Below are 15976 nucleotides of genomic sequence, written 5' to 3' on the forward strand. Positions count from 1 at the left end.
CTTACCATTAATGCATTCGTCAAGATTCTCAAGCTTCCTGGGGCTTAAAGGGAGGTGTTAGGTCCTTTCTAACTCTAAATCTCTGAGCTTATGAAGGCATGACTGCAGTGAGCTTTTAATCCACAAAGCAATACATAATTGTGAGGCACAGAGGCAGAATTACTTACCACTTCACACTGCTGCAAGGGAAGTGATTGAAAGAGTATAGAAGCATTCACACTTGTAATCTAGAAAAGACTGACTGGCCATATTTTTGTGGAAGAGCCTGTGTAGTGTCACAGACAGAAAATTGAGACAAGGTCAATACCTGGGGAATTCCCGCATTCATATTCTCATCCTGCATTTCTTTTTGTGAGTTCATATAACTTCTTGGCAGTTCTTCTTATGGGATTTACATTTGTCTTATATTTATAGAAGGGTAGAGTACTCTAAGGAAACTTCACCAGGCTTTGTTTGTCTGTGGGTGATTGGAGTTAGCTGAGTGCACGACCAGGTTTAGCAGATCACACTAAGAACTAGCACTTGATAAAGTCTGGTTTTAGATTTTATTGACTCAACAGAGCAGGGAGCAATGGTTAGTCCCTGACAAATAGGTAAGTCTGGATTCTGGGTGAGTTTCATGGAAAAAAGAAGCATTTCCTTTTTTGTTTGTTTGTTTATTTGTTTGGTGGTTACATACAAATTAATCCTCTAGAATCCTCTAGAATGACTGGGTGAAACATGGAAAGAAAAGCTTAAATTTCATCTGTTGATTTAGCAGTAATTTCCAAAGCAGCCTGACCCCGATGAGGTTTTGTATTCCCATATGACTTCCTCAGCTATACCATAGGTTTCCATTATCATTCTCTTTAGGAACTAGGAACAAACTACACATACAGTAAACATGCAATAAATAACACAGCACAGCCAGAAGGCACTATAGAACATAGAGCCCAGAATGCTAGGTCTAGAAGAAACCTCAGAATATAGAAGGTTGGAGATTAAAGGAATGATAATAATTGCTCATAGTTTTATAGCTTTAAAGTTTTAGGGTTTTAAAAGTGCTTTATCTACATTATGCCATTCACTTCTAAGAATTTTATGAGGTAAATATTACAAATATAATTATCCTCATTTTACAGATCATAGAACTGAGGCTCAGAGAGGTTCACTGATATATTTCTAAGGGCAAGGAACTTGAGTTAGAGAGAGGATTTAAACCCACTTCTTTCTTGACTCTAAGCCCAATAGCCTTTCTACTTCACTAGACTGCTACCCCAAAGGGCATGGGATATTAATACATAGAAAACAAAATATAAGAGTTGGAAGGGATTTGAAAAGTTACTCAACCTAACACCTTTATCTTATAGATGAAGAAACTGAAACTAAAGAAGTGATTTTGTAAAAATGAATAGATCAATGAACTAAAAACAAAAAATACCAGAAAATACAGGAATAGATAGATCATTACTTAGCATATGAAATGATATATATATATATATATAAAACAAAGAATTATAAGTATAAATAATGGTGATAATTAGAGTCTTTTACAATAAAATCCCAGGTAAAGCAAAGATTTCCATTGTCAATATTATTGGATAGAGCATTAGAAAATACTATCCAGGGCAAGAATAAAATGTATTAAAGAAATAAGCATAGATAAATAAGAAATAAAATGATTGCATTTTTGCAGATGATATGACACATTTAGAAAACTCTAGAATATCAACCAAAAATTAATCTAAATAAATAATGGCCAGCAAAGGTATAGGTTTTGAATTCTGCATCTTATATAAATTAATATTGTTTCTCTCATATTAAGTTCATCTGAATCTGTATGTATATTATCAACAACACTCAGGAAGAAGGCATAGAAATAGAAGTTAAATTTAAAATCACTACAGAATTTATAAATATTTAGGAAAACATTGACCAAGACATACACAAGAACTATATGAATAATATAAAACATTGTTTAGGGAAATAAAAACAGAAATAATTGGAAAAGTATTACTTGCTCTTGAGTAAGCCAAACTTATATAATAAAAATAAAAATACTATAAACATTAATTTGGTTATTCAGTACCTTACCCATCAAAAAAAGTCTAGAAATTTAAAAATTATAATGAAATTATGGAAGAACAAAAGGTAAAGAATCTCAAAGGAAACTTAAATAGCAGGAATAAAGGCTAATAGTAACATCTCAGACTACAAAACAATAACTATCAAAGCAGTTTGGTACTGGTTAAAAAAGTAGAGGTCCATGAAGAACAGATTATATGCACAATGTAATTAAGTAAATGAATGTAAAAGCCTAGTATTTGGTAAGTCCAAAGACCCTAGCTACTGGTGTCAGGACTCAGTATTTGACAAAAGCAACAGGGAAAAAAATGGGCACATGTCTGGCATAAATTAGATTTAGATCAAAGCTCCAAGTGAATATTTGATGTACACATGAAGGGTGACATCATAAACTGAAGGAGAACAAAGATGAAATTACCTTTCAGGTCTATGGATAGGACAAGAGTTAATGACCTAACATGGGATACAGAGGAACATAAAAAAGATAAAATCAACAATTTTAATTGCATATAATTAGAAGTTTTAGTCCAAATAAATCTAACATAGCTAATATTAATATATTGGATTAACTGAAGAAAATACTCATGGCAAATCTCTCTGGTAAAAGTCTCATTTCTCAGATATATAAGGAAATAACTTAAATTTAAAAGAATGAGTTAACAAATGGCCTAAACATATGAAGAAGCAGTTTTCAGGATCCGAAATCCATTATGTCTTTAGCCATATGAACAAATTCTTCAAATCAATAGTAATTAGGGAAACATAAATTAACTCTGAAATTTCACTTCATACCTATCAGAAAGGCAAAGATTTTTTTTAAAGGAAAATGACAAATACATTGTTGGAAGGGTTGCAGAAAAACAGGCACACTGATGTACTTTAGTGGAACTGTAAAGTGGACCAAGGCATTCTAAAAAGCAGTTTGGAACTATGCCCCAAAATAACTAATCTGTGCACATCCTTTGACCTAGTAATGCCACTACTAGGTCTATACCTCAGAGAGATTTTTAAAAAGAGCAAAATCTCCCACTTCCACAAAAATATTTACAGGAGCTCTTTTTGTAATGGAAAACAATGAATTGCTCATCTTTTGAGGAATGGATGAGGCAATTATGATATATGAATATGTGAAGAGAAAGCCCATTTCAGAGAAAACTCAGAAAACATATCAACTGATGTAGGGTGAGCAAAACTAAAAAAAACTATTTTATAATATAATATCAACATTACAAAAAGGAACCATCTCAAAAAACTTAAGGACTCTGATCTTTGCAATCGTCAGCCATAATTATAGAACACTGGCAATGAAAAATGCTCCCTGCTTTCTGCCTGAGATGTGTGGCACTAATATACAGAATGAGAAATGCATTTTTAGACATGCCAATATCAAATTTGTGTGGCTTGATTATATTTCTTTGTTATATAGTATAAGAGAAGAAACTTAGACTTAATCTTCCAGAGGAAGAAGATAAGCAGATTCATCATACTGAAAGACCATTTTGAATGGGGGAGGGGCAGGAAGGAGAAAGAATTCCAAAGGAAGAAGAGAGGAACTGAGAAGATCCAGACAGTTGAACTCACTTCTCTTTGGGAAGCCTACCAGAGAGGATGATCTGAGCAGACCTCTCCGCCTGGAGCATCCTCCTGTGAAACCTGACTCCAGTATCCAGTGAAGACAAACCAGAGTGAATAGGACTTTGCCTGAAAGCCATTAACCATAAGAAGATCCTCCTCTGAATCTCTCTAGGCAGTCCTTTGAATTTGATAATAGCTAGGACAGCTAAAAGTCAGGACAACTCTCACAATTGAACCCAGGGGGGTCAGGCAGACAAAACCTGACCCTGCAGGATTTGGGGAGAAGGGATTCAATTATTATTAGGGACTTCCTATTTCCCTCCTTCCCAATCTCCTTATCCAGCAACTCACTTGCCTTACCTTTTACATGTTCTTTAGAATAAATAGTCATTTCCTAAATCAAGAGTCTGCTTCATAGTGTTCAAGAAAGAAGACTGGGAGTTTAGGGGGAAGAAATTTACTTTTCCTCCACAGAGAGAGAGAGGAGCTGTCTGTCTTAAACTTTGTTTCAATCAAGTCTCTGAGGGAACACCATCTGTGATTCTGAAGGCAACTAGTGTGGGGTTTACCTGGGAAAGAGAAAGGGAAACCCAATCTATCCCTTCTCTTCATCCCTTGGCTATATTCCATCTCTACCTCACTCTGGTCCTGAAATTAGTGATGGGAGACTCCATTTCTTTTCCCTCCATTACAATAGGCTTGGTTATATTTCTTTGTTATGTAGGCTTTCTTTTTCTTTCTCACTCCCACCACCCCACTCCCCACTGCCCCTGTCTCTAGCCAAAATGTTTGGAGGGGTTGGTGTTGAGGAAAAATAAATGTTTGACAACTGAAAAAATGAAATGAAATTTTAAAATGAGGAAATGACTTATTAAAAATTATGCAGCGAGTACGTGATAGCACCAAGGCTATAATTTATTAACTCATTAGTTGGTTGGTCTTTACATCTATACCAGTCTCCAAAAGAGTTAAATGCATTTATTAGACCTAGCTACTTCTAGAGGTACCAAGGACAGCTCCTGCCTCAGGTTTTAAGACATATTTTAAGGGGTCATAAGATTTGCTACTTACCTTCCTTTTTAAATGGAAATAGAAGATTGTAACTCTCTAATATATTTATTACATAATATTTTATAATGTAATTATTTTTATCAGTGTCTCATTTCTCTACTAGAATGATTGATAATAACAGGAACAACAAACAACAACAACACCCCCCTCCCCCTCCCCTCCCTGTATAGAACTTTGTAGGTTTAAAAACCCATTCATAAACATCTATTTATCAGAATGGTCCTCTAAGGCAAGAAGGGAAGTTATTATTAAACTCATTTTACAGATGAGAATACTGAGTCTTAGAAAGACTATATGACTTGCCCAGCGTCACAACAGCAAGCGGCAGAGCTGAGACAAGAACTCATTTCTTCATCTGTCTAGTCTGGCCTGTTTTCTATTATACCAAGTTCTCCTAAATTCAATGACCTAGAATGTTTGTTGTTGCTCTTTCTCTGAATCCCTAGAATGAAGTGAACTCAGGTTACTCAGTTGAACCTCTTAGTGAAAATGTTGGAACATAAACTACTATTAGCTGTTTTCTAAAAAAACCCTTGAACTGGGAAACACATCAGTGCATCAATTCTCCAAATGGAGCCTGACCTTACTGTTACTTCATTCATTTTGAATTTTGCATAGGACTAGGATCATAGACACTTAAACTTAGAATGGTAAGACCCAAGGCTTTATCTAGTCTATTGCCCTTGCCTTAGTAAAAGTTAGAAGACTCAAATGCTATCCTTAGCCTTATTGATGACAAATTAATAAGAGGGTTTTAAACCTTTAAAGTTTATAAAAGGCTTTCCTCAAAATGATCATGTGTCATAGGACAAAGATTCTCTACTGTTTCACAGATGAGGGACCTGAGACTCAGTGAGATGCATCAAATTGTCTATGATTCCATGGCTATTGAGTTGAAATTTAAGAACTTGGATTTTAATCTGAGTCTCTTGACTCCCAAGCCTAGGAAACATTCCTTTACCTTGGATTATAACATCATAGCATTTTGGTAGTATTTTAGAATTTGAAGGAATTCTTAATATCTACTAAGCCAATTCTCTCATTTTACAGATGAGAGATTGATGACCTAGAGGGATTGTGACTTGCTCAAGGACACTTAAGGAATTATCAAAATAGGATTTGAGCTAAGATCTTCAAAATTCAAATTTAACATTCTTTACATTGGGTTCTACTTTCCAGCAAAGGTCTTTGTTAACCCTTCAATAAAACAGGGATATTATTCCACATTTTTTCTAATTCTGCTTATGTGAAATTTTCTTAAACAAAAATTAAAATGAGTGAAGACAAAAACAATTTAACATATATGAAATTAGCCTGAAAGATTTGGAGGGAAGCCATCTCTTCAATTCATGAATTTCTGATCTTGGTTGGTGCAGTTGCTTTGATCAGAAAGTTTCATGTTACAGAATTATTATACCCTCTCAAAGAAAGTCTAGCTACATGTTAATTTATCTGCTAGGCAAATTTCTTTTGCCTAATAAAAGTGCTTACTTAGGAAGCTTCATACCCAGTAGCAATTAATTATTGACAGAGCATGCGAATTAGAGATAAAAGAAAAGTCGTTCTTTCCTCACTCACCAGATAGTAAATAAATTTAATTATGGTAGGAGAAGCTAGGGGATCTTCTTTCGTATTAAGTTTTATTAGTTGAGACATTTAAAAGCATGTCATCATAACAAAAAGGTCTTGTGTAATCCTAAATGTACCACTTTGGAGCAGGGCTCAGAAGTGAATAGACTTAATTGAGCAAATGGTAGCAGATGGCCTGCTGTACAGACAGGTATTGTACAGGTTTATTGTCAATTAACTTTTGTCTACATATGCCTATGGCAAATTGACTGTATAATATGTTACTGAGCCCAGCTTTAACACCTGATAGACTTGCCATTCTCTGATTGGGGGTAGGGGGATAAATGATGCTGAAACTTTGATTTCTTAAAACTCTTACCAAAAAGATTGACACTTTAAAAGAAAACACTGGAGCAAGTAATAGTCTTTGTAAAGCAGGAGACTGGAGTTTTAATCCCGGCTCTGCCACTAGTTTTCTGTGTAACTGTGAGCGAGTCATTTCACCTTTAATGGCTTCTCTAAAGTGGTGGTGTTGGGCTAAGTGATCTTTAAGAATCTTTCCAGCAATAACATCCTATGGTCTAACATTTTATGTTGCTCTAACATTATGTTTCCCTTACAGATTTAAAATCTTGTATTCTAAGGTTCCTTCCAGCTCCAACATTTTATATTCTGGCATTTTATGTCCCAAAATTGCCTCAAATTCTGACATTTTCCTTCTAATTTTCCTGCCAACTCCAACATCCCATTTCCTATATTTTAATATTTTATATTAACCTACAGCTTTTAAATTTAATTCATAGGATAGAGAAAGACAGAGATGGGGTAGGGGAGGAGAAGGAGAAGGAACTTATTATATATTTAAGATGTTTGACACTATTCTAAGCAATAGGAATTTAAATTCATGTAAGCAAGAACGTCCCTGCCCTCAGGGAGCTCACATTCTAATGGAGGAAGTGGACACATAAGAGGAAAAGGGGAAGGGGGTAAGGGGAGAAGGTTGCCACCAGTCAGGAGATCTGGTTTGGAGCTTATTTAGCATGGCGAAGTCCTGGTTCTGGGCAAGATAAGTTGAAAGTTCAGCAGTGAGAGTCCAGGATAGTTCTGGGGTCAGATTATGAAGTTGGCAATGGGAGGAGGTAAGGGTGATGACTAGAGTGGAGATGGCATTCTTTGGGGCTGGTGGCCAATAAGTTCTGTGTCAGCTCTGGCTCTGTATATTAAAGTCTCTCCCAGTTTTAAAATTAGGATTCTAAGATGGGTCAGTTTCTTTGGCTGTCTGCCATTCTTTCATCTCAAAGATTATGTGCTGGGTGTGGGGCATAGGGAAAGTAAATTATGAATGGGAATAACAACTCTTTCTCCTTTTCCATTCCAGAAATGTAATGCCCAAGACACTGGAGGGGCAGATAACAATGGAGAAAACCCCAAGTTACTTTGTAACTAATGAAGCCCCCAAACGCATCCACTCCATGGCTAAGGATACCAAGCTGATTGTGGTTGTGAGGAACCCTGTGACTCGGGCAATCTCTGATTACACACAGACCCTATCCAAGAAACCAGAGATTCCTACCTTTGAAGTGCTAGCCTTCAAAAACCGGACCCTGGGGCTGATTGATGCCTCCTGGAGTGCCATCCGCATTGGGATCTATGCTCTGCACTTGGAAAACTGGCTTCAATATTTTCCCCTGTCTCAGATGCTCTTTGTCAGCGGTGAAAGGCTTATTGTGGACCCTGCCGGGGAGATGGCCAAAGTGCAGGATTTCCTTGGCCTCAAACGGGTGGTGACTGAGAAACATTTCTACTTCAACAAAACCAAGGGGTTCCCTTGTTTGAAGAAGCCAGAGGACAGCAGTGCCCCAAGGTGCTTGGGCAAAAGCAAGGGGCGGACTCACCCCAGGATTGATCCAGATGTGATCCACAGACTGCGGAAGTTTTACAGACCCTTCAATGTTATGTTTTACCAAATGACAGGTCAAGATTTCCAGTGGGAACAGGAGGAAAGTGACAAATGAGGCCAGAAATTCTGGGGAAAATAATCTGATAGTTTGGGGTGAATCACTGTCTAAGATGTGAAACTCCCAAGAGCACTTATGGCCACAGCCTGAGTGCCAGGCAGCTCTCCATCCTTGGTCAGGTTTCTGGGTTCCCACCCCTTCAGAGATGAAACCTTAATGTCTGAGCAGTTAGGAGGTCTTCTTTTTGGGTCTCCCCCCTTCAGTTCTCCCTCATATCTGGTTAACCAGAATCAGAAGAGTGTGAGGAAGGAGTAAGTGGGAGATTGCTTCCAGTGCAGCCCCCAAAGGCAAACAAATGTCTGCTTTTTACAGCCAGCACATGATTAACCTGACTCCAGCAGAGACCCAGCGCCTAAGTTTCAGCTAGTAAATGTCACTGACTAGAACAGTATGAGGGCAATCAGAAAGATACCCTGCCCCCCACACACACTTCTCACACTTCTCTCTCTCACACACACACTCACTTACCAAAAGTCATGTTAAAAAGGGGGGACTTTGGTTGGAAAAAAAAACCCACCTTCCATCCAATTAGGGTATCTGATTTATCCCTTGTTGACAACTCCTTACCCTTCAAATAACCTCATTTCCTTATTCCTTGCACAGGCATATTTATCCCCACTAACTAGGAGTCCTCAGAGGCTTCAAGTGGCTGTTCATGGGGAGGGGAGAAAGGGATCATACCTGTCTGTGGGAAAGACAAAATGGCCCTGGGGAACTCTGACCCTGAGATTGAAGGATGAGTCTGGCATGCCAGAGGTCTTCAGTTTCCTACTGAAAATCCTCTTGTGTATCCTGATCATCCTTGATGTTGGGGGAAAAAAGAAATATTCCTCATTGAGATAAGTCTGCTCTTCAGGGCCACCTCCTCTCTGCCTATTGTAGGAGAGCCTAGATTGCTTCTAGAGAGCTATCAGGGAATAGGACTTCCTCTTCTAAAGGATTGAGGAGTTAAGCTTAGAATGTCCACTCATTTTAGAAGCAGAGAGGCCATCCACTGGCAAGCAGCAGAGTGGCCTCTCAGTCCTTGCAAGATTCCTGAAGTGGTTTCAAAACTAAGACTGTCCAATCCTCTTTTGATTGGAGATGAGAGGGGAAATCTATTTCCTCAGGAAGACAGAATGTGCCATGCTGCTTCTGGATAGGATTTTCCAAATCTTTTATTTATTCTGATGCTCAGGGCCAGGCAGCTGTAGCCTGTCACCCATAAGGCATGCTTCTTCACCTCTTCCCTCCCCTCTCCCCCAAGGGCCTGGGGCATGAGACACATTGATGCTCTGAAATTGGTGCTGTCTATACAGGCCACTATATGTAAGCCCCTGGGTACTTCCAGGTCTTGAAGCCACTAGAATTGAGGCAAATGGCACTGGATAGCTTGGGGAGGGAGAGAGGCCAGTTTTATCTAGGTGGCTCAGGCCAGCTTGCTGCTGCTGGCCATTGTCAGATTCAAAAGAGCTAACTTCATTTGTCAGACTTTGAGGGGGTGGACCAGAAATAGGACTGCGCACATCAGGTGTGGCTGAATAAAATGTCCATTCCCATTAGCGTGATCCAATTAAAACACAGCGTTTGACACAAAGCACTTTTCCACAGGCCGACAAAACCAGAAATCGTTCCAGTAAAACTGAAAATATGTAGTGGGGATGAGTTTAATTTTTCTCAGATGTTATTAAAATGTCATTTCTCCCGCTAAATGAAAACTGTGTTGTTATAAAAATGGAATGCAACCTGATTAATGGGTTCTGATAGCATTTCTTTTAGTCTCCCCAGTTTCCAATGCACTTGCACCCACCCTCTCGACAAGCTGGATAGTCCCAGCTGCATTCTCCTTTGGAGCCTGACACTTGCTTTGCCTCATGGATCTGGATACAGTAGAAGGCAAAGAGGCTCTTGGGAATATTTTACAAAGCCATGCTCAGGGGGGAAGATGGAGTCTGGGGCCATGGCTTTCTCTGTCCCATACAGTTCTGACAAAGAATGGACTTGTGCCTAATTTAGTATATCCAACTGGAACACAGCCTTATAAATGAGAATTATTTTTTCAGACAAGAAAGTTCCTATTGAGCTGAAGGCAATAGAAACACCTTTATTACCAAAAAGAAGATATAAATAAGATATAGAAAAATAATAATATGTGTAAATATATATATATAACATGTAGTATGTGAATATTTGAAAGAAAAAAAAAACCTTAAATGTAACAGGGTCAAGAAGTTTGCACTATTAGCTGCTCATATGACCCATTATAAAAAAAGATCTTGTCTTTTGCCCTCCTCTTCCCCACTCCCCACTCCCTTTCTGCTCTTGGGAAATCAACCCCCTAATGGAAGAGACCCAAAGTAAGTCAGCCTCTGAGTTTTGGAGTATGATTAAGGACCTAAGAGCAATCTATCGAGTGTTAGCCTACTCCAGAGGCAGACTTGGGCTTTCATGAGTCCAGATGGTAACTGGGCAACTGTAGGTTTCTTATTTAACAGGTATCAGGAAGTATCTGCTTAGACAAGAATCCCAGCTGCCCTTTTCTCCCTATCTTGGGGGATCCTCCATTCAGAACCTATAGTTTAGAAGCTTTGAGTTGGAAGGACCATTAGAGGCTGACTCACATCCAAGGGAGGAATGCTTTTTACAATATCTTAAACAAGCCCTTTCCCTTCTATGGGTGTCAAAATTTTCTTTTCTGCCAAACATAAATTTGAATTAGATCATTTCTAAGAGCCTTTCTAATTCAAAATCCTATGATCCACCCCAGATTAGGGACAGTGTTAGCTCAGTCCTCTTACCACATCTGGCCCAACTCCCTTCTCCCAGACCATTCTTCCTATCTAGGAAAATATTGATTTATAGGACAAGGAAAAATCATGCATTTGCAATCAGGTTTGGATCAAGTGCTCCAGAAGAAGAACTCAGATTGTTTATTGAGACCATCACTTCCCTTGCCTGCTCAGCCTCCCTCCAATCTTGGTTTCTTCAGGAAGGTTTAAGAAGAGAGCCCATTCTGGGCCAGGTGTGATAAGGCCTGGGTATTCGATTTGACTCCCAGGGATTAAAAACATGGCCCAGGGTGCTTGTAACTTGTATTGCTTCTTCCTTCCTGTCCCTCCAAGGATTTCTTCTTTATTTAGGTTATATCCCTGTGGTCCAGGGAGAGTTAAAGTGCTTAGTGACTCAATAAGACCTATCCCAGTGTTTAGATGAAATGAAAAAAAAATCTCTTTTTTCTGTATATTGAAAAGAAAAAAGATTTTTTTTTTAAAAAAACCAGGTCCTTTGGTCAAAGGCTAACTATCACCTTCTTAGTGGCAGAAGAGATTCAAGGCTATAACTGCCCTTGCCAAATGTCTTTTCCTCGAGAACCTCCCTGGAAAGGGTCTCTCTCGACTTCAGAGGCAGGAGAATAGGGAGCCATTCTTCAGAGGTGTTGTAAGGGGAGGGAGAGGGAGATTCATTAATTTTTCAAGTGTCCATTTGGGGACATTTCTGAAAGATCCAGATTCCAAAAGGAAATACAAAATTTTATATGGTTAAGTCCTGCTTTCCACATTATTGACTTTGGTTTCATCTTCCATGGCCCCTAAAGGGATCTGCTAAGCCCAAACTGCCTTTATTTTATATGAGACCCTTGACAAAAGGAATTATTTCCTAGCTAGGTGGGCGTTCCCCACCTGCAGAAGGAGAGTTGGGTTAATAACTTTTTTCTTTCCTCTTTAAATGTCAGCATTGCAACCCACAGGAGATTGAATTTTGTATTTGATTTCAATTAGCAAAGCATAAATTATGTTTAATTTTCTACAAGCTGCGTGGATGATTCACTGTTCTGGAAAGGCTGCTATCGGGTGGTTCAGGGCTGGGAATGGAGAATTCAGCCTTCCAAACGATGTGTGCTGCTGACAGTTCTGCCATACAGGCCTCTTTTTTTCTGTATTGTTCTGTACCAGAAGGAGACGACCATCTCAAACTTTAAATCTGAACCAGCCAGCTCTATTTAATAAAACATTGTGGCAGCCATATCTCTGGGCTCCATTGATCATTAGCCTTTGCACATGAACCTTGCCTAAGGTACAAGCAAACAATCAATAAACCAATCAACATTTATTAAGTGTCTATTATATGTCAAGCACTATAGCACTGTCCTGGGTGCCAGTTACGAGGAGACAAAAATGAAATAGTCCCTGCCCTCTAGGAGATTACATTCTGCTGAAGTCCCTGATACTCAGACTCTAGCCCAGGAGATCTTAACCTTTTTTTTTTAATCTTTGACCCTTTTGACTATCAGGTGAAACTTATGGATCCCTCCTCAGAATGTTCTTAAATACACACAATAAAACACATAGGATTACATAGGAAACAAATTTTATTAAATAAAAATATGTTTTTCCCCATTCAGATTCGGCTACCACCTGAAATCTATCCTAGGATCCTGGGTCTTAACCTTCTGCATAAAGCCCAGTGCTAAGATAGAGCTCAGAACCTGATCTATCACTTGGGCATATAGCCCCTGAGGAGACATTAGACTTAAAAGAATTAATTTCCCAAATCTCTGCCAGGTCTTGAAAGTATAAAAAAGAGGTATCAAATCATTGGTGCTTCCACTGTCTTGTTCCTGTCAACTCAGTTCATTTCACCAGACTTATAATGGAAACACACTGGGAAAAGTGGCTACCCATTGAATCCTAGTTTTATTATTTTCTATCTTTGAGACCTCTTTGGCTTCCTGGTGGGGGCTAACCTCTTTCATCATCTAATAAATGATGTGGTTAAATGAGATTATGTCTAAGTTCTTGCACTAAAGCCTCTGATACTAATAGAGTCTACTATGGGTAGGAAGGACACTCTGCTATCCCCTGAGGGAGTTACAAAGCATAAGATGATGATTTTAGGTGTGAAGGACCTCACAGGCTAATGGGGAGGTAATACACAAAGAACTGTATACATACAAGATATATACAGGATAAATTGGAGATAACCCCTGGAGGAAGGTGATGACAAATACCACTGAGAAACAGATATTCCAGAATTAAGATAACTCCATTTCTTTAACTTATGTGGTGATCCCTAATCTCTATACATTCCTATTCATGTCTATCCTCCCACTTTTCTTGAAAACACAACTCTCATTGGTAGAAGAGGTAATGAAATTGCACCAATGGCTCCTTTGTGAACCTTCAGACATCATTTAAATGTGATATGTTGTTATTATTGGGAATAAGACTGGAGCTGTGACTTCACTGGTAGGGAGCTTCCACTGAGGAAATTCCCTCTACCCTTTTCTGTATCTTATGGTCTTAGAATTATTTGGTATACTTAAAGGTCAAGCAGCTTACTCAGAATTATATAGCCAGTGGCAGGATTTGAAATACTAGTCATCCTTAATTCTCTATCCACCATATCAAGCTGCCTCTCTTATTCGTATTAATAATAAATATTAAAATAATCATCTAGATTCTAATGTTTCTGACAGGTACTGAAGTTGGGTTGGACTGCAGAGCCCTTAGGATCTCATTCCATTTTATTATTCTGTAATTTTTCCCCTTTTAATGTTTTGGATCCCATCCTCCTTTGTCTACTCTCAGACAAACCAGCTCCTCATAAAATGATATGATTTTGAACTTCACCTCTTTCATGAAATCTTCATTTACCCACTGATTATCAATGTTCTCTCCCTCTTCAAATTCTCTGTTTATGTTTATGTCTTCCCATTCATTCCAACCCTGATTCAATGAAAGCTCTTGAAGAATAATGACCATCTTGCTTTTGCCTTTCTACCCTTGGTCACTATAATAGTGTCCTGAAAATAGCAGGTACATAAAACATTTTGCTGTTGTTGTTTTAATAAGAGATTCTACAACCATGTTAATGAACCTATGACATGTGCACTGGAGCGTGCCAGAGGGGGAGGCTCCCTTCCCCCTTTCCACAAATGCCTGAGGACATTTCTCCAATCACCCATCCCTCTACCCAGCAGCCCAAAGGGAGCACTTTCTCCCTCCCCTGTCTGGGGCAAGGTGGGGGTCTCACATGTGGTATGAGATTTGTAGTTTGGGTAGTTGGTCTCTAAAAGGTTCACCATCGCTGCTCTATGACATATTGTGCATATTTTATGGGATGTTAGGAAGATCAAGATTTCAATCTAAATTCATACAAAGACTTCCTGTGAGACCCTGTGTGGTCAAATCATTTGACCTTTCTTGGCCTACATTTCCTCTTCTGTAAAATGGGGGTAAGAATAGTATTTCACAAAGTTGTGACTATCTGATTGGATAATACATGTAAAGCACTTTGTAAACCAGAAATCTCTATAAAAATATATCATTGTTACTGAATTTTAAGAGACCTTTGGGATTGTCTTGTCCAACTCTCATTTGGTGGATGAATGACTTGGCCAAGGGCCTATAGATAAGGGGTAGAGTCAGAATTCAAAGCCAGGTTTTATGATTCCCAAGGTAGGGGTTTTAAGTTATCCAGACCATACCACTAATCTAGCCAATCATTCCTGTACTCCAAATTCTAGACTCCAGATAATATTTCTATTTTTTTTTACTCAATATAATTGTCAAATAGAGAGGTGGAATTGGGGGCAAGCTAAAGGAAAATAAGAGCAACTTCTGCTTTCCTGGTAGTCTGGGGGCCTTGGAAAATGGCCCAGCAAATGGCATGTGACAAAATGGAATTGGATAACCACTGTCACTTGAAAAATACTTCCTAGAATTTCCAGAATTCCTAGCATTATTGTAGGATGTATATACTTTGCATGATGGCTGGCTATGCTGTCTGATTTCCTGTACAGAAGACAAACATTTTTAAGATGGACCAAGGAAATTAATGAACAGCAACAATAATGATAACTAGCTTTCATAATTTGCTTTTAAAGTTTACAAAATGCTTTAAGAATATTATCTCATTATACCTTCATAACAACAGTAGATGAAAGATGCTGTTTTATCCCTATTTTACAGATGAAGAAATAGATGTGGACAAATTCAGTGACTTGCTTAGGGTCACACATATAAGAAGTATCTAAGGCCAGATTTGAATTTAAGTCTTCCAGATTAAATCCACCACTGCACTCAACCAGCCAGATACATTTGTTCATCACCTACAATGTGCCAGGCAGTATCCTACAAAATGGAGATACAAAAACGAAAAAGTGATATAGTCCTTTCCTTCAAGGAGTTCATATTTTATCAAAAGTTGTGTGTTTTTCCTAAGTCTCTGAGTGAAGATTAAAACTTTATATTTGAGCATGAGTGTCACATATCCAAAAAGACTCCTCACTCTGGAATGAAAACTCCTGGGTTCAGATTCTGACTCTGCTATTTTCCTTGGAATCTTAGAATATTACTGCTGCAATGGCCTTTAGTGATTGTCTAATCTAAACTTTCTTATTGTATAGATGCAGAAACTAAGTCTCATAGAAATAAATTTTTGGATAGGATACACACACATATGTAGCAGAACTGAGACAAAGGTCTTCATACTCCAGGTTCAGGACTCTATCACCCTAGACTTCTTGGTTGACTTACTTCTATCTGCCTTTGATTTCCTCACCTATTAAAAAAAAGTTTTTATAGAGGACTAAATTTACTTCCAGTTCTGATATCTGTGACCCTATAATAGTGACCATAAGAAGAAGGAATCATGGATGAATGACCCTGGGAAAGGACTGTCAAATCAGGATGGTTTTT

At 38.4% G+C, this 15976-nt stretch overlaps 1 protein-coding gene across 1 annotated transcript in view; it reads left to right on the top strand.

Moving 5' to 3' along the window:
• HS3ST4 (heparan sulfate-glucosamine 3-sulfotransferase 4) overlaps window positions 1-13058 on the top strand; it is a 458553-nt gene extending 445495 nt beyond the window's left edge. Inside the window, exon 2 of the mRNA XM_001370332.3 lies at window positions 7658-13058. Coding sequence (XP_001370369.2) covers window positions 7658-8294 — 637 coding nt within the window. The 3' untranslated portion in view covers window positions 8295-13058. The remainder of the gene's footprint in view (window positions 1-7657) is intronic.
• The last annotated feature ends 2918 nt before the right edge of the window (window positions 13059-15976 follow it).

The sequence above is a fragment of the Monodelphis domestica genome, chromosome 7 (assembly GCF_027887165.1).
Source record: "Monodelphis domestica isolate mMonDom1 chromosome 7, mMonDom1.pri, whole genome shotgun sequence".
Classification (NCBI taxonomy): domain Eukaryota; kingdom Metazoa; phylum Chordata; class Mammalia; order Didelphimorphia; family Didelphidae; genus Monodelphis; species Monodelphis domestica.